The 19,905-nt window shown below is 28.1% G+C and overlaps 1 protein-coding gene across 5 annotated transcripts in view; it reads left to right on the forward strand.

Moving 5' to 3' along the window:
• The first annotated feature begins 204 nt into the window (after positions 1–204).
• Positions 205–19,905, forward strand: part of LOC133615127 (paired box protein Pax-7-like) — a 132,573-nt gene continuing 112,872 nt past the window's right edge. For 2 of the 5 annotated variants that reach the window (XM_061973490.2, XM_072916387.1), the window contains exons 1-4: positions 205–326; positions 5,949–6,184; positions 6,270–6,414; positions 11,648–11,782. In XM_061973490.2, the coding sequence (XP_061829474.2) occupies positions 239–326; positions 5,949–6,184; positions 6,270–6,414; positions 11,648–11,782 (604 nt within the window). In that variant the 5' untranslated portion in view covers positions 205–238. The remainder of the gene's footprint in view (positions 327–5,948; positions 6,185–6,269; positions 6,415–11,647; positions 11,783–19,905) is intronic. The other 3 variants (XM_061973502.2, XM_061973497.2, XM_061973510.2) reach the window with 3 other exon arrangements.

Below are 19,905 nucleotides of genomic sequence, written 5' to 3' on the forward strand. Positions count from 1 at the left end.
CGGTGGTCCCCCCCCCCACCCCCCCACAAGGCCCCACGAAGTAGTCCGTCCTTGACACGGTGCGCGTGACACATGACCCTGCAGGCAGCGCACCACGGCAACTTTCCACGCCCTTGACGCCCCCCCCCGTGCCCCCCCCCCCAGCCGGACCCCTCAAAGTGGCGCCGACCTCGACGTGTTTCTTGCGTGTGTTTGTTTCTCCTTGTTTGTTCCACTTCCACTCGAGGGGGAGCTGAAGATGACGTCTTTGCCAGGGACTGTGCCGCGAATGATGCGCCCGGCCCACGGACATCAGAACTACCCACGGACCGGCTTCCCTCTGGAAGGTAAGTAAGCTTCTGGGGTGTTTTCATATGGTAAAAAAAAAAAATAAAAAAAAAATAAGCCAAATATTTTCTTACATATACATTTATTATCTTATAACAAGAATGAGTGTTTTTATATTTATTATATTAATATTTGTAGTTGATAGTGTCAACATTTTACTTTTTTCTGTACTTTGGTCACATCTATGAGTTTTATATATACATTTCCAAATACTATATGAGAACATTAAAACACTGAGAAGCATAAAAAACACTCAAAATAGAACATTTGAAAAAATTGCATTCATAATAAGATGACAATTATTATTGTTATTATTATTATTATTTTATTTTTCCCTGTTTATATATGTGTTTATATGTACTTTGGTCACATCTATGAGTTTTATATATACATTTCCAAATTCTATATGAGAACATTAAAATACTGAGAAGCATAAAAAAACACTCAAAATAGAACATTTGAAAAAATTGCATTCATAATAAGATGACAATTATTATTGTTATTATTATTATTATTATTTTATTTTCCCCTGTTTATATGTACTTTGGTCACATCTATGAGTTTTATATATACATTTCCAGATTCTATATGAGAACATTAAAATACTAAAAAGCATAAAAAAACACTCAAAATAGAACATTTGAAAAAATTGCATTCATAATAAGATGACAATTATTATTGTTATTATTATTTTATTTTTCCCTGTTTATATATGTGTTTATATGTACTTTGGTCACATCTATGAGTTTTATATATACATTTCCAGATTCTATATGAGAACATTAAAATACTGAGAAGCATAAAAAAAACCTCAAAATAGAACATTTGAAAAAATTGCATTCATAATAAGATGACAATTATTATTGTTATTATTATTATTATTATTTTATTTTTCCCTGTTTATATGTACTTTGGTCACATCCATGAGTTTTATATATACATTTCCAGATTCTATATGAGAACATTAAAATACTGAGAAGCATAAAAAAACACTCAAAATAGAACATTTGAAAAAATTGCATTCATAATAAGATGACAATTATTATTGTTATTATTATTATTATTTTTATTTTTCCCTGTTTATATGTACTTTGGTCACATCTATGAGTTTTATATATACATTTCCAGATACTATATGAGAACATTAAAATACTGAGAAGCATAAAAAAAACACTCAAAATAGAACATTTGAAAAAATTGCATTCATAATAAGATGACAATTATTATTGTTATTATTATTTTATTTTTCCCTGTTTATATATGTGTTTATATGTACTTTGGTCACATCTATGAGTTTTATTTATACATTTCCAGATTCTATATGAGAACATTAAAATACTGAGAAGCATAAAAAACACTCAAAATAGAACATTTGAAAAAATTGCATTCATAATAAGATGACAATTATTATTGTTATTATTATTATTATTTTTATTTTTCCCTGTTTATATGTACTTTGGTCACATCTATGAGTTTTATATATACATTTCCAGATACTATATGAGAACATTAAAATACTGAGAAGCATAAAAAAAACACTCAAAATAGAACATTTGAAAAAATTGCATTCATAATAAGATGACAATTATTATTGTTATTATTATTTTATTTTTCCCTGTTTATATATGTGTTTATATGTACTTTGGTCACATCTATGAGTTTTATTTATACATTTCCAGATTCTATATGAGAACATTAAAATACTGAGAAGCATAAAAAACACTCAAAATAGAACATTTGAAAAAATTGCATTCATAATAAGATGACAATTATTATTGTTATTATTATTATTATTTTTATTTTTCCCTGTTTATATGTACTTTGGTCACATCTATGAGTTTTATATATACATTTCCAAATACTATATGAGAACATTAAAATACTGAGAAGCATAAAAAACACTCAAAATAGAACATTTGAAAAAATTGCATTCATAATAAGATGACAATTATTATTGTTATTATTATTATTATTATTTTATTTTTCTCTGTTTATATGTACTTTGGTCACATCTATGAGTTTTTTTTATATACATTTCCAAATACTATATGAGAACATTAAAATACTGAGAAGCATAAAAAAACACTCAAAATAGAACATTTGAAAAAATTGCATTCATAATAAGATGACAATTATTATTGTTATTATTATTATTATTTTATTTTTCCCTGTTTATATGTACTTTGGTCACATCTATGAGTTTTATATATACATTTCCAGATTCTATATGAGAACATTAAAATACTGAGAAGCATAAAAAAACACTCAAAATAGAACATTAGAAAAAATTGCATTCATAATAAGATGACAATTATTATTGTTATTATTATTATTATTATTTTATTTTTCCCTGTTTATATGTACTTTGGTCACATCTATGAGTTTTATATATACATTTCCAAATACTATATGAGAACATTAAAATACTGAGAAGCATAAAAAACACTCAAAATAGAACATTTGAAAAAATGGCATTCATAATAAGATGACAATTATTATTGTTATTATTATTATTTTATTTTTCTCTGTTTATATGTACTTTGGTCACATCTATGAGTTTTATATATACATTTCCAAATACTATATGAGAACATTAAAATACTAAAAAGCATAAAAAAACACTCAAAATAGAACATTTGAAAAAATTGCATTCATAATAAGATGACAATTATTATTGTTATTATTATTATTATTTTATTTTTCCCTGTTTATATGTACTTTGGTCACATCTATGAGTTTTATATATACATTTCCAGATTCTATATGAGAACATTAAAATACTGAGAAGCATAAAAAACACTCAAAATAGAACATTTGAAAAAATTGCATTCATAATAAGATGACAATTATTATTGTTATTATTATTTTATTTTTCCCTGTTTATATATGTGTTTATATGTACTTTGGTCACATCTATGAGTTTTATATATACATTTCCAGATTCTATATGAGAACATTAAAATACTAAAAAGCAGAAAAAAACACTCAAAATAGAACATTTGAAAAAATTGCATTCATAATAAGATGACAATTATTATTGTTATTATTATTATTATTTTATTTTTCCCTGTTTATATGTACTTTGGTCACATCTATGAGTTTTATATATACATTTCCAGATACTATATGAGAACATTAAAATACTGAGAAGCATAAAAAAACACTCAAAATAGAACATTTGAAAAAATTGCATTCATAATAAGATGACAATTATTATTGTTATTATTATTATTATTTTATTTTTCCCTGTTTTTTTGTGTTTATATGTACTTTGGTCACATCTATGAGTTTTATATATACATTTCCAAATACTATATGAGAACATTAAAATACTAAAAAGCATAAAAAAAACCACTCAAAATAGAACATTTGAAAAAATTGCATTCATAATAAGATGACAATTATTATTGTTATTATTATTTTATTTTTCCCTGTTTATATGTGTTTATAGGTACTTTGGTCACATCTATGAGTTTTATATATACATTTCCAGATTCTATATGAGAACATTAAAAATACCGAGGAGCATAAAAAACACTCAAAATAGAACATTTGAAAAAATTGCATTCATAATAAGATGACAATTATTATTGTTATTATTATTATTATTATTTTATTTTTCCCTTTTTATATATGTGTTTATATGTACTTTGGTCACATCTATGAGTTTTATATATACATTTCCAGATTCTATATGAGAACATTAAAATACTGAGAAGCATAAAAAAACACTCAAAATAGAACATTTGAAAAAATTGCATTCATAATAAGATGACAATTATTATTGTTATTATTATTATTATTTTCCCTGTTTATATATGTGTTTATATGTACTTTGGTCACATCTATGAGTTTTATATATACATTTCCAGATACTATATGAGAACATTAAAATACTGAGAAGCATAAAAAAAACACTCAAAATAGAACATTTGAAAAAATTGCATTCATAATAAGATGACAATTATTATTGTTATTATTATTTTATTTTTCCCTGTTTATATATGTGTTTATATGTACTTTGGTCACATCTATGAGTTTTATATATACATTTCCAGATTCTATATGAGAACATTAAAATACTGAGAAGCATAAAAAACACTCAAAATAGAACATTTGAAAAAATTGCATTCATAATAAGATGATAATTATTATTGTTATTATTATTATTATTTTTATTTTTCCCTGTTTATATATGTGTTTATATGTACTTTGGTCACATCTATGAGTTTTATATATACATTTCCAAATACTATATGAGAACATTAAAATACTGAGAAGCATAAAAAAACACTCAAAATAGAACATTTGAAAAAATTGCATTCATAATAAGATGACAATTATTATTGTTATTATTATTATTATTTTATTTTCCCCTGTTTATATGTACTTTGGTCACATCTATGAGTTTTATATATACATTTCCAGATTCTATATGAGAACATTAAAATACTGAGAAGCATAAAAAAACACTCAAAATAGAACATTTGAAAAAATTGCATTCATAATAAGATGACAATTATTATTGTTATTATTATTATTATTATTTTATTTTTCCCTGTTTATATATGTGTTTATATGTACTTTGGTCACATCTATGAGTTTTATATATACATTTCCAAATACTATATGAGAACATTAAAATACTGAGAAGCATAAAAAACACTCAAAATAGAACATTTGAAAAAATTGCATTCATAATAAGATGACAATTATTATTATTATTATTATTTTAGTTTTCCCTGTTTATATATGTGTTTATATGTACTTTGGTCACATCTATGAGTTTTATATATATACATTTCCAGATACTATATGAGAACATTAAAATACTGAGAAGCATAAAAAACACTCAAAATAGAACATTTGAAAAAATTGCATATTATTATTATTATTTTATTTTTCCCTGTTTATATGTGTTTATATGTACTTTGGTCACATCTATGAGTTTTATATATACATTTCCAAATACTATATGAGAACATTAAAATACTGAGAAGCATAAAAAAACACTCAAAATAGAACATTTAAATAAATAAATGAATAAATAAATTTGAAAAAATTGCATTCATAATAAGATGACAATTATTATTGTTATTATTATTTTATTTTTCCCTGTTTTATATGTACTTTGGTCACATCTATGAGTTTTATATATACATTTCCAAATACTATATGAAAACATTAAAACGCTCAAAATAGAACATTTCTGATTCAAAAAATTGCACTTATAATAAATAAGATGTCAATTATAATTTTTTTTTTTTTTTGTGTTTCTTATGTTTCACTGTTTTTTTTCTTCATTTTGTCTTCATTGTGTGCTCAATAAAATACAGTAGATAATAAATGACATAACGGCATACAAAATGTGTGAATGATGACCTTGTCGTATTAATAAATGCTGTGAATGCAAACATTATAATAAGGTTTTATTAAACAATATTTTTTTTTTTGCTATCCATTGCGCAAAACATTATTTTTTAAATATAATTTTCCTCTCCTAACTGTAAACATATTCCTGCACGTCAAACATTACTTCTAATTAAGAAGAATATGATCCAGATTGAATTAGACGATGACTAATTAAGGCGTGGAGATAAATGCGTGTTTTTCCGCGGCAGTGTCCACTCCTCTGGGCCAGGGCCGCGTCAACCAGCTGGGCGGAGTGTTCATCAACGGCCGGCCTCTGCCCAACCACATCCGCCACAAGATCGTGGAGATGGCTCATCACGGCGTCCGGCCGTGCGTCATCTCCCGCCAACTGCGCGTCTCGCACGGCTGCGTGTCCAAGATCCTGTGCCGATACCAGGAGACCGGATCCATCCGGCCCGGGGCGATCGGAGGCAGCAAGCCCAGAGTGAGCCTTCACGCCCATAACAATAATATTATTAATAATAATAATGATCCAATAATAAAGTGACATATCGCCGTGCTCCACGCAGCAGATCGCCACGCCGGACGTGGAGAAAAGGATCGAACAATACAAGAGCGACAGCCCGGGAATTTTCAGCTGGGAAATCCGGGATAAATTACTGAAGGACGGCATCTGTGACCGCAGCAGCGTCCCCTCAGGTGAGACTCTGTCTGGTAAGATGCTCACTTCTTTATTACAATATTTATATTTATATTTATATTTATATAGTTATACAGTCCCCTCAGGTGAGACTCTGTCTGGTAAGATGCTCACTTCTTTATTACAATATTTATATTTATATTTATATTTATATAGTTATACAGTCCCCTCAGGTGAGACTCTGTCTGGTAAGATGCTCACTTCTTTATTACAATATTTATATTTATATTTATATTTATATTTATATTTATATTTATATTTATATTTATATTTATATAGTTATACAGTCCCCTCAGGTGAGACACTGTCTGGTAAGATGCTCACTTCTTTATTACAATATTTATATTTATATTTATATTTATATTTATATAGTTATACAGTCCCCTCAGGTGAGACACTGTCTGGTAAGATGCTCACTTCTTTATTACAATATTTATATTTATATTTATATTTATATTTATATTTATATATTTATATTTATATTTATATTTATATTTATATTTATATTTATATAGTTATACAGTCCCCTCAGGTGAGACTCTGTCTGGTAAGATGCTCCCTTCTTTATATTTATATTTATATTTATATTTATATAGTTATACAGTCCCCTCAGGTGAGACACTGTCTGGTAAGATGCTCCCTTCTTTATTACTTTATTACAATATTTATATTTATATTTATATTTATATTTATATTTATATTTATATAGTTATACAGTCCCCTCAGGTGAGACTCTGTCTGGTAAGATGCTCACTTCTTTTTTACAATATTTATATTTATATTTATATTTATATTTATATTTATATAGTTATACAGTCCCCTCAGGTGAGACTCTGTCTGGTAAGATGCTCCCTTCTTTATATTTATATTTATATTTATATTTATATAGTTATACAGTCCCCTCAGGTGAGACACTGTCTGGTAAGATGCTCCCTTCTTTATTACTTTATTACAATATTTATATTTATATTTATATTTATATAGTTATACAGTCCCCTCAGGTGAGACACTGTCTGGTAAGATGCTCCCTTCTTTATTACTTTATTACAATATTTATATTTATATTTATATTTATATTTATATTTATATTTATATTTATATAGTTATACAGTCCCCTCAGGTGAGACTCTGTCTGGTAAGATGCTCACTTCTTTATTACTTTATATTTATATTTATATTTATATTTATATTTATATAGTTATACAGTCCCCTCAGGTGAGACACTGTCTGGTAAGATGCTCCCTTCTTTATTACTTTATATTTATATTTATATTTATATTTATATATTTATACAGTCCCCTCAGGTGAGACTCTGTCTGGTAAGATGCTCCCTTCTTTATTACAATATTACTTTATTTATATTTATATTTATATTTATATTTATATTTATATTTATATTTATATAGTTATACAGTCCCCTCAGGTGAGACACTGTCTGGTAAAATGCTCCCTTCTTTATTACTTTATTACAATATTTATATTTATATTTATATTTATATTTATATAGTTATAGTTATACAGTCCCCTCAGGTGAGACACTGTCTGGTAAGATGCTCCCTTCTTTATTACAATATTTATATTTATATTTATATTTATATTTATATTTATATATACATATATATATTTATATTTATATTTATATTTATATTTATATTTATATTTATATAGTTATAGTTATACAGTCCCCTCAGGTGAGACACTGTCTGGTAAGATGCTCCCTTCTTTATTACTTTATTACAATATTTATATTTATATTTATATATTTATATTTATATTTATATATTTATATTTATATTTATATTTATATTTATATTTATATTTATATAGTTATACAGTCCCCTCAGGTGAGACACTGTCTGGTAAGATGCTCCCTTCTTTATTACTTTATTACAATATTTATATTTATATTTATATTTATATTTATATTTATATAGTTATACAGTCCCCTCAGGTGAGACACTGTCTGGTAAGATGCTCCCTTCTTTATTACTTTATTACAATATTCATATTTATATTTATATTTATATTTATATTTATATTTATATTTTTTATATTTATATTTTTTATATTTATATTTATACAGTCCCCCCAGGTGAGACACTGTCTGGTAAGTTTTATTACAATATCAACATTTATAATTATAACATTATACCGGACTAAATTAGGGCCCGAAGCAGAAATGATTTCGAGGCCCACTTGTGTCAAAAATATTTCACACTTTTTTGAAATTTATGTGAAACTATTTAGATCATATTTAAATTAAAAAATGTTCAATACAAAAACAAAGCAATTCCTCCTGACACAACTTTATAAACTTTATATAAAATGCTCCCATTCTTGACTTATTTACTGTAATTAGCATCCACAAAAAAAAAAAAAAAAAAAAATAAATAAAATATATATATATATATATATATATATATATATATATATTTATTGTTGATATATTTATGGTAGAAGTATGCAACCTTTCTAGGTAATAACAATATAATATGTACAGGGCCGCCCCTGGCTAAATTGGGGCCCAAAGCAACATTTTATTTGGAGGCCCCCCCCCCTCCTTAAATGCCTTTTTTTTTTACTCTTCTTTATTTATATAAAACGATTTGTATACTTGTTTAGTCACAAAATGTTCAATAATTCAATATACACTTTATAAAAGACTCTGATTCTTTCCTTATGTCATTGGCATCAACTTCCCACACATTTATCATTTTATTATTAAAGTGTTTACTTTCCAAATAACAACAATATAGGCCCTATGTAACACAGGGCCGCCCTTGGCTGAATTGGGGCCCCCAAGTAGAATTTTATTTGGAGGCCCCCCCTCCTTAAATTAGTTTTTACACTTTTGCATTTATGTGAAACGAATTTTATACTTTTTTAATCAGATAATGTTCAAAAATGATTTTTTTTTTTTTTTTAAAAAAACAACAAATTTAACAAACTATAGCAATTCTTCCAGACACAATTCCAGAACATCTTTATCAAATACACTCTGTTAAAATGCTCCCATTCTTTAATTATTTACTGCAATTGGCATCAACACACACACACACACACACACACACACACACACACACACACACACACACACACACACACACACACACACACACTACTCCTTCCACATTTTTCAACACAGTTCAACCGTTCCACCGTCAAAACATTCCTCTTAATCAGGACAAAAACAAAGTTGTTTTTTTGAACTGGAAAAATTCCCGGTTTTCCCAAAATTCCAGGAATTTCGTAATACCGTAAAGACTGGCCCTTGTTACCCCCGAGTGTAAAGACTGGCCCTTCTTACCCCCGAGTGTAAAAAGTGGCCCTTGTTACCCCCGAGTATAAAGACTGACCCTTCTTACCCCCGAGTGTAAAGTCTGGCCCTTGTTACCCCCGAGTGTAAAAAGTGGCCCTTGTCACCCCCGAGTGTAAAGACTGGCCCTTGTTACCCCCGAGTGTAAAAAGTGTCCCTTGTTACTTGCGAGTGTAAAGTCTGGCCCTTGTTACCCCCGAGTGTAAAAAGTGTCCCTTGTTACTTGCGAGTGTAAAGACTGACCCTTGTTACCCCCGAGTGTAAAAAGTGGCTCTTGTTACCCCCGAGTGTAAAGTCTGGCCCTTCTTGTCCCCGAGTGTAAAAAGTGTCCCTTGTTAACCTCGAATGTAAAGACTGGCCCTTCTTGTCCACGAGTGTAAAAAGTGGCCCTTGTTAACCTCGAATGTAAAGACTGGCCCTTCTTGTCCACGAGTGTAAAAAGTGGCCTTTGTTACCCCCGAGTGTAAAGACTGGCCCTTGTTACCCCCGAGTGTAAAAAGTGGCCCTTGTTACCCTCGAGTGTAAAGACTGGCCCTTCTTGTCCACGAGTGTAAAAAGTGGCCCTTGTTAACCTCGAATGTAAAGACTGGCCCTTCTTGTCCACGAGTGTAAAAAGTGGCCTTTGTTACCCCCGAGTGTAAAAAGTGGCCCTTGTTACCCTCGAGTGTAAAGTCTGGCCCTTGTTACCCCCGAGTGTAAAGACTGGCCCTTCTTGTCCCCGAGTGTAAAAAGTGGCCCTTGCTACCCCCGAGTGTAAAGTCTGGCCTTTGTTACCCACGAGTGTAAAAAGTGGCCCTTGTTACCCTCGAGTGTAAAAAGTGTCCCTTGTTACTTGCGAGTGTAAAGACTGGCCCTTGTTACCCTCGAGTGTAAAAAGTGTCCCTTGTTACTTGCGAGTGTAAAGACTGGCCCTTGTCACCCCCGAGTGTAAAAAGTGGCCCTTGTTACCCCCGAGTGTAAAGACTGGCCCTTGTTACCCCCGAGTGTAAAAAGTGGCCCTTGTTACCCCCGAGTGTAAAGACTGGCCCTTGTTACCCCCGAGTGTAAAAAGTGGCCCTTGTTACCTCCGAGTATAAAGACTTGGCCCTTGTTACCCCCGAGTGTAAAGACTGGCCCTTGTTACCCCCGAGTGTAAAAAGTGGCCCTTGTTACCCCCGAGTGTAAAGACTGGCCCTTGTTACCCCCGAGTGTAAAGACTGGCCCTTGTTACCCCCGAGTGTAAAAAGTGTCCCTTGTTACTTGCGAGTGTAAAGACTGGCCCTTGTTACCCTCGAGTGTAAAAAGTGTCCCTTGTTACCCCCGAGTGTAAAAAGTGTCCCTTGTTACTTGCGAGTGTAAAGACTGGCCCTTGTTACCCCCGAGTGTAAAAAGTGTCCCTTGTTACCCCCGAGTGTAAAAAGTGTCCCTTGTTACTTGCGAGTGTAAAGACTGGCCCTTGTTACCCCGAGTGTAAAGACTGACCCTTGTTACCCTCGAGTGTAAAGACTGGCCCTTGTTACCCTCGAGTGTAAAGACTAGCCCTTGTTACCCTCGAGTGTAAAGACTGGCCCTTGTTACCCCCGAGTGTAAAGACTGGCCCTTGTCACCCCGAGTGTAAAGATTGGCCCTTGTTACCCCCGAGTGTAAAGACTGGCCCTTGTTACCCCCGAGTGTAAAGACTGGCCCTTGTTACCCCCGAGTGTAAAGACTAGCCCTTGTTACCCTCGAGTGACTGGCCCTTGTTACCCCCGAGTGTAAAGACTGACCCTTGTTACCCCCGAGTGTAAAGACTGGCCCTTGTTACCCCCGAGTGTAAAGACTGGCCCTTGTTACCCCCGAGTGTAAAGACTAGCCCTTGTTACCCTCGAGTGACTGGCCCTTGTTACCCCCGAGTGTAAAGACTGACCCTTGTTACCCCCGAGTGTAAAAAGTGGCCCTTGTTACCCCCACAGTGAGTTCCATCAGCAGAATACTGCGAGCTCGTTTTGGGAAGAAGGACGAGGAAGAGGAGGAGGAGTGCTTGAAAAAGGAGGAAGAGGAGGACAAGAGGACCAAGCACAGCATTGACGGCATCCTGCGAGACAAAGGTAGGCCATGCTTGGATTTGGGGAGGGGGAGTGGGGGGGACAAGGGCGGGGGGGGGACCATTTCGTCTACGACAAATTGGACCCAAGTGGCCTTTTTGTGAGGTCCCAGCAGACTGCACATTATTTCTGATGTATTATTTATTATTTATCAGGTGTCAGGCCTGCGGGGAACTTCCCTTCCTGTTCATATCTATTACAAATATTAAATATCATATCTATATTAGGGATGTCCGATAATGGCTTTTTGCCGATATCCGATATTGTCCAACTCTTTAATTACCGATACTGATATCAACCGATATATACAGTCGTGGAATGAACACATTATTATGCCTAATTTGTATGGTGAAGATAAGGTACTTTTAAAAAAAAATGTATAAAATAAAATAAGATAAATAAATTCAAAACATTTTCTTGAACAAAAAAGAAAGTAAAACAATATAAAAACAGTTACATAATGAAAATGATTAAAATGAAGTGTTAAAGGTTAGTACTATTAGTGGAGCAATCATGTGTGCTTACGGACTGTATCCCTGCAGACTGTATTGATATATATTGATATATAATGTAGGAACCACAATATTATATATATTTACTTTTTTTTTTTTTTTTTTACTTATAACGCTAACGCCATCTATCCATCCATAATAAGTTATTATTTTTTCATGTTTTTGTTGTAGTTTGTTTTTCGCTCTTTTGTCAAATAATTTTTTTAATTTTTATGGCAAACATAAAATATGCAATCATTTCCCCAATATTTAAATTAATTGGAGCCTTAAATATGTCAATAATTCATAATATATTTGCTTTTAATTCATTGTTATTTTTGGATCAATGACCATATAAAAATACATACTAATAATAATAAAAAAACATACATTATTTACTTTGAAAAAACAACTTTATTGACTGTATTGATATATATTGATATATAATGTAGGAACCACAATATTAATAACAGAAAGAAACAACAATGAGTGTGAATGGGGGAGGGAGGTTTTTTGGGTTGGTGCACTAATTGTAAGTGTAGCTTGTGTTTTTTATGTTGAGTTAATAAAAAAAAACAAAATTAATAATAATAATAAAAAAAACGATACTGATAATAAAAAAGAAAATACCCATAATTTCCGATATTACATTTTAAAGCACTTATCAGCCGATAATATCGGCCTGCCGATATCTAATCTATATACATATATATATATATATATATATACATATATATATATATATATATATATATATATATATATATATATATAAATATTTAGAAATTCGCGTATTTACTACATCTACAGTATGAGGGGTGTGCACCTAATCTATATACATATATATATATATATTATTTTTTCATGCTTTTGTTGTGGTTTGTTTTACACTCTTTTGTCAAATAATTTTTTAAATTTTTATGGCAAACATAAAATATGCAATAATTTCCCCAATATTTAAATTAATTGGAGCCTTAAATATGTCAATAATTCATAATATATTTGCTTTTAATTCATTGTTATTTTTGGATCACTGACCGTTTAAAAAAATACATACTAATAATAAAAAAACACACATTATTTTTTTTTTTACTTTTAATGCTTACATCCATCTATCCATCCATAATAAAAAACTTTTTTTTTTCATGTTTTTTGTTGTTTGTTTTACGCTCTTTTTGTCAAAGAACTTTGTTTCTTTATGGCAAACAAAAAATATGCAGTATTTTCCCCCCAAAATATTTAAAAGTGAAATATTTAAATTAATTGGAACACTAAACATGTCAATAATTCATAATAAATTAGCTTTTATTTCATTGTTATTTGTGGATCACTGACCGTTTAAAAAAATACAAACTAATAATAAAAAACATACATTATTATTATTAGTTTTTTTTACTTTTAACACTGCATCCATCTATCATCCATAATAAGTTATTATTATTTGTTCATGTTTTTATTTATTTTTTACGCTCTTTTTGTCAAACAACTTTGCTTTTTTTATGGCAAACATATGTTTTTAATTTTTTAACACTTACATCTACATCAACCATAGGTCTATCTTTTGATATAAGGTATTTTTTTATTTTAATCTTTTATGCCTTTTTGTTAAAAGAAACCCCTGTTGTTGTTTTTAATAGCAAAACCACAAAATATTTTTTTTCCCCCAAAAAATATTTCAAAGTGGAATATTTAAATCAATTGGAGCCTTAAACATGTCAATAATTCATAATAAATTGGCTTTTAATGAATTGTTATTTTTGGAACTATGATCATTTAAAAACAAACACTATTTCCTTTTTTTTTTTTTTTTTATACTTATAACGCTAACGCCATCTATCCATCCATAATAAGTTATTATTTTTTCATGTTTTTGTTGTGGTTTGTTTTACGCTCTTTTGTCAAATAATTTTTTTAATTTTTATGGCAAACATAAAATATGCAATCATTTCCCCAATTTTTTAATTAATTGGATCCTTAAATATGTCAATAATTCATAATATATTTGCTTTTAATTCATTGTTATTTTTTGGAACAAAGACAATTTAAAAAAATACATACTAATAATAAAAAAACACACATTATTATTTTTTTACTTTTAATGCTTACATCCATCTATCCATCCATAATAAAAAACTTTTTTTTTCACGTTTTTTGTTGTTTGTTTTACGCTCTTTTTGTCAAAGAACTTTGTTTCTTTATGGCAAACAAAAATATGCAGTATTTTCCCCCCAAAATATTTAAAAGTGAAATATTTAAATTAATTGGAACACTAAACATGTCAATAATTCATAATAAATTAGCTTTTATTTCATTGTTATTTTTGGATCACTGACCGTTTAAAAAAATACAAACTAATAATAAAAAACATACATTATTATTATTAGTTTTTTTTACTTTTAACACTGCATCCATCTATCATCCATAATAAGTTTCTATTATTTGTTCATGTTTTTATTTATTTTTTATGCTCTTTTTGTCAAACAACTTTGCTTTTTTTATGGCAAACATATGTTTTTAATTTTTTAACACTTACATCTACATCAACCATAAGTCTATCTTTTGATATAAGGTATTTTTTTATTTTAATCTTTTATGCCTTTTTGTCAAAAGAAACCCCTGTTGTTTTTTTTAATAGCAAAACCACAAAATATTTTTTTTTTCCCAAAAAAATATTTCAAAGTGTAATATTTAAATCAATTGGAGCCTTAAACATGTCAATAATTCATAATAAATTGGCTTTTAATTAATTGTTATTTTTGGAACTATGATCATTTAAAAACATACACTATTTCCTTTTTTTTATTTTTTACTAATAACGCTAACATCCATCTATCCATCCATAATAAGTTATTATTTTTTCATGTTTTTGTTGTGGTTTGTTTTACGCTCTTTTGTCAAATATTTATTTTTATTTTTATGGCAAACATAAAATATGCAATCATTTCCCCAATTTTTTAATTAATTGGATCCTTAAATATGTCAATAATTCATAATATATTTGCTTTTAATTCATTGTTATTTTTTGGAACAAAGACAATTTAAAAAAATACATACTAATAATAAAAAAACACACATTATTTTTTTTTTTACTTTGAATGCTTTCATCCATCTATCCATCCATAATAAAAAACTTTTTTCATGTTTTTTGTTGTTTGTTTTACGCTCTTTTTGTCAAAAAACTTTGTTTCTTTATGGCAAACAAAAATATGCAGTATTTTCCCCCCAAAATATTTAAAAGTGAAATATTTAAATTAATTGGAACACTAAAGATGTCAATAATTCATAATAAATTAGCTTTTATTTCATTGTTATTTTTGGATCACTGACCGTTTAAAAAAATACAAACTAATAATAAAAAACATACATTATTATTATTAGTTTTTTTTTACTTTTAACACTGCATCCATCTATCATCCATAATAAGTTATTATTATTTGTTCACGTTTTTATTTATTTTTTACGCTCATTTTGTCAAACAACTTTGCTTTTTTTATGGCAAACATATGTTTTTTATTTTTTAACACTTACTTCTCCATCAACCATAGGTCCATCTTTTGATATAAAGTATTTTTTTATTTTAATCTTTTATGCCTTTTTGTCAAAAGAAACCCCTGTTGGTTTTTTTAATAGCAAAACCACAAAATATTTTTTTTTTCCCCAAAAAATATTTTAAAGTGGAATATTTAAATCAATCGGAGCCTTAAACATGTCAATAATTCATAATAAATTGGCTTTTAATGAATTGTTATTTTTGGAACTATGATAATTTAAAAACATACACTATTTCCTTTTTTTTTTTTTTTTTTTACTTATAACGCTAACGCCATCTATCCATCCATAATAAGTTAATATTTTTTCATGTTTTTGTTGTGGTTTGTTTTACGCTCTTTTGTCAAATCATTTATTTTTATTTTTATGGCAAACATAAAATATGCAATCATTTCCCCAATATTTAAATTAATTGGAGCCTTAAATATGTCAATAATTCATAATATATTTGCTTTGAAATTCATTGTTATTTTTGGATCAATGACCATATAAAAATACATACTACTAATAATAAAAAACATACATTATTTACTTTGAAAAAACAACTTTATTGACTGTATTGATATATATTGATATATAATGTAGGAACCACAATATTAATAACAGAAAGAAACAACCCTTTTGTGTGAATGAGTGTGAATGGGGGAGGGAGGTTTTTTGGGTTGGTGCACTAATTGTAAGTGTAGCTTGTGTTTTTTATGTTGAGTTAATAAAAAAATAAAAAATTAATAATAATAAAAAAAAACAACGATACCGATAATAAAAAAGAAAATACCCATAATTTCCGATATTACATTTTAAAGCACTTATCGGCCGATAATATCGGCCTGCCGATCTCTAATCTATATACATATATACATATATACATATATATATATATATATATATATATATATAAATATTTAGAAATTCACGTATTTACTACATCTACAGTATGAGGGGTGTGCACCTAATCTATATACATATATATATATATAATTTTTTCATGTTTTTGTTGTGGTTTGTTTTACGCTCTTTTGTCAAATAATTGTTTTTATTTTTATGGCAAACATAAAATATGCAATCATTTCCCCAATATTTAAATTAATTGGAGCCTTAAATATGTCAATAATTCATAATATATTTGCTTTTAATTCATTGTTATTTTTTGGAACAAAGACAATTTAAAAAAATACATACTAATAATAAAAAAACACACATTATTTTTTTTTTTTACTTTTAATGCTTACATCCATCTATCCATCCATAATAAAAAACGTTTTTTTTCATGTTTTTTGTTGTTTGTTTTACGCTCTTTTTGTCAAAGAACTTTGTTTCTTTATGGCAAACAAAGAATATGCAGTATTTTCCCCCAAAATATTTAAAAGTGAAATATTTAAATTAATTGGAACACTAAAGATGTCAATAATTCATAATAAATTAGCTTTTATTTCATTGTTATTTTTGGATCACTGACCGTTTAAAAAAATACAAACTAATAATAAAAAACATACATTATTATTATTTGTTTTTTTAACTTTTAACACTGCATCCATCTATCATCCATAATAAGTTATTATTATTTGTTCATGTTTTTATTTATTTTTTACGCTCTTTTTGTCAAACAACTTTGCTTTTTTCATGGCAAACATATGTTTTTTATTTTTTAACACTTACATCTACATCAACCATAGGTCTATCTTTTGATATAAGGTATTTTTTTATTTTAATCTTTTATGCCTTTTTGTTAAAAGAAACCCCTGTTGTTTTTTTTAATAGCAAAACCACAAAATATTTTTTTTCCCCAAAAAAAATATTTCAAAGTGTAATATTTAAATCAATCGGAGCCTTAAACATGTCAATAATTCGTAATAAATTGGCTTTTAATTAATTATTATTTTTGGAACTATGATAATTTAAAAACATACACTATTTCCTTTTTTTTTTTTTTTTACTTATAACGCTAACATCCATCTATTCATCCATAATAAGTTAATATTTTTTCATGTTTTTGTTGTGGTTTGTTTTACGCTCTTTTGTCAAATAATTTTTTTTATTTTTATGGCAAACATAAAATATGCAATCATTTCCCCAATATTTAAATTAATTGGAGCCTTAAATATGTCAATAATTCATAATATATTTGCTTTTAATTCATTGTTATTTTTGGATCAATGACCATATAAAAATACATACTAATAATAAAAAACATACATTATTATTATTATTTGTTTTTTTTACTTTTAACACTGCATCCATCTATCATCCATAATAAGTTTCTATTATTTGTTCATGTTTTTATTTATTTTTTACGCTCATTTTGTCAAACAACTTTGCTTTTTTTATGGCAAACATATGTTTTTAATTTTTTAACAACCATAGGTCTATCTTTTGATATAAGGTATTTTTTTATTTTAATCTTTTATGCCTTTTTGTTAAAAGAAACCCCTGTTGTTTTTTTTAATAGCAAAACCACAAAATATTTTTTTCCCCCAAAAAAAATATTTCAAAGTGGAATAATTGAATCAATTGGAGCCTTAAACATGTCAATAATTCATAATAAATTGGCTTTTAATTAATTATTATTTTTGGAACTATGATAATTTAAAAACATACACTATTTCCTTTTTTTTATTATTATTTTTTTTACTTATAACTTATATCCATCTATCCATCCATAATCAGTTATTATTTTTTCATGTTTTTGTTGTGGTTTGTTTTACACTCTTTTGTCAAATAATTTTTTTTAATTTTTATGGCAAACATAAAATATGCAATCATTTCCCCAATATTTAAATTAATTGGAGCCTTAAATATGTCAATAATTCATAATATATTTGCTTTTAATTCATTGTTATTTTTGGATCAATGACCATATAAAAATACATACTAATAATAATAAAAAACATACATTATTTACTTTGAAAAAACAACTTTATTGACTGTATTGATATATATTGATATATAATGTAGGAACCACAATATTAATAACAGAAAGAAACAACCCTTTTGTGTGAATGAGTGTGAATGGGGGAGGGAGGTTTTTTGGGTTGGTGCACTAATTGTAAGTGTAGCTTGTGTTTTTTATGTTGAGTCAATAAAAAATAAAAAAATTAATAATAATAAAAATAAAAAAAACCATACCGATAATAAAAAAGAAAATACCCATAATTTCCGATATTACATTTTAAAGCACTTATCGGCCGATAATATCGGCCTGCCGAGCTCTAATCTATATACATATATATATATATATATATATATATATATATATATATATACATATATACATATATACATATATATATATATATATATATATATATATATATATATATATATACATATATATATATATATATATATATATATATATATATATATATATATAAATATTTAGAAATTCACGTATTTACTACATCTACAGTATGAGGGGTGTGCACCTAATCTATATACATATATATATATGTATGTGTGGGAAAAAAAATCACAAGACTATTTCATCTCTACAGGCCTGTTTCATGAGGGGGGGTTCCCTCAATCATCAGGAGATTTTAATGGGAGCATTCGCATACCATGGTTTATATAGGGCACAGAGTGGGTGGGTACAGGCTGGCGTAGGGGCGTGGTGATTGGCTCATGTGTTACCTAGGAGGTGTTTCCGTCTATGGCGGCATGTTGTTACAATTTCGCTGCGCTTGTTGAGGGATGACAGGTCTGGACGGTAAATAATAAACAGTTTCTCTTTCAAGCATAGGTTGCATCTTTTATTACCACATATATATATATATATATATATATATATATATATATATATATATATATATATATTATTTTTTCATGTTTTTGTTGTGGTTTGTTTTACGCTCTTTTGTCAAATAATTTTTTTAATTTTTATGGCAAACATAAAATATGCAATCATTTCCCCAATATTTAAATTAATTGGAGCCTTAAATATGTCAATAATTCATAATATATTTGCTTTTAATTCATTGTTATTTTTGGATCAATGACCATATAAAAATACATACTAATAATAAAAAACATACATTATTTACTTTGAAAAAACAACTTTATTGACTGTATTGATATATATTGATATATAAT

The sequence above is a fragment of the Nerophis lumbriciformis genome, linkage group LG01, assembly GCF_033978685.3.
Source record: "Nerophis lumbriciformis linkage group LG01, RoL_Nlum_v2.1, whole genome shotgun sequence".
NCBI classification, from domain to species: Eukaryota; Metazoa; Chordata; class Actinopteri; order Syngnathiformes; family Syngnathidae; genus Nerophis; species Nerophis lumbriciformis.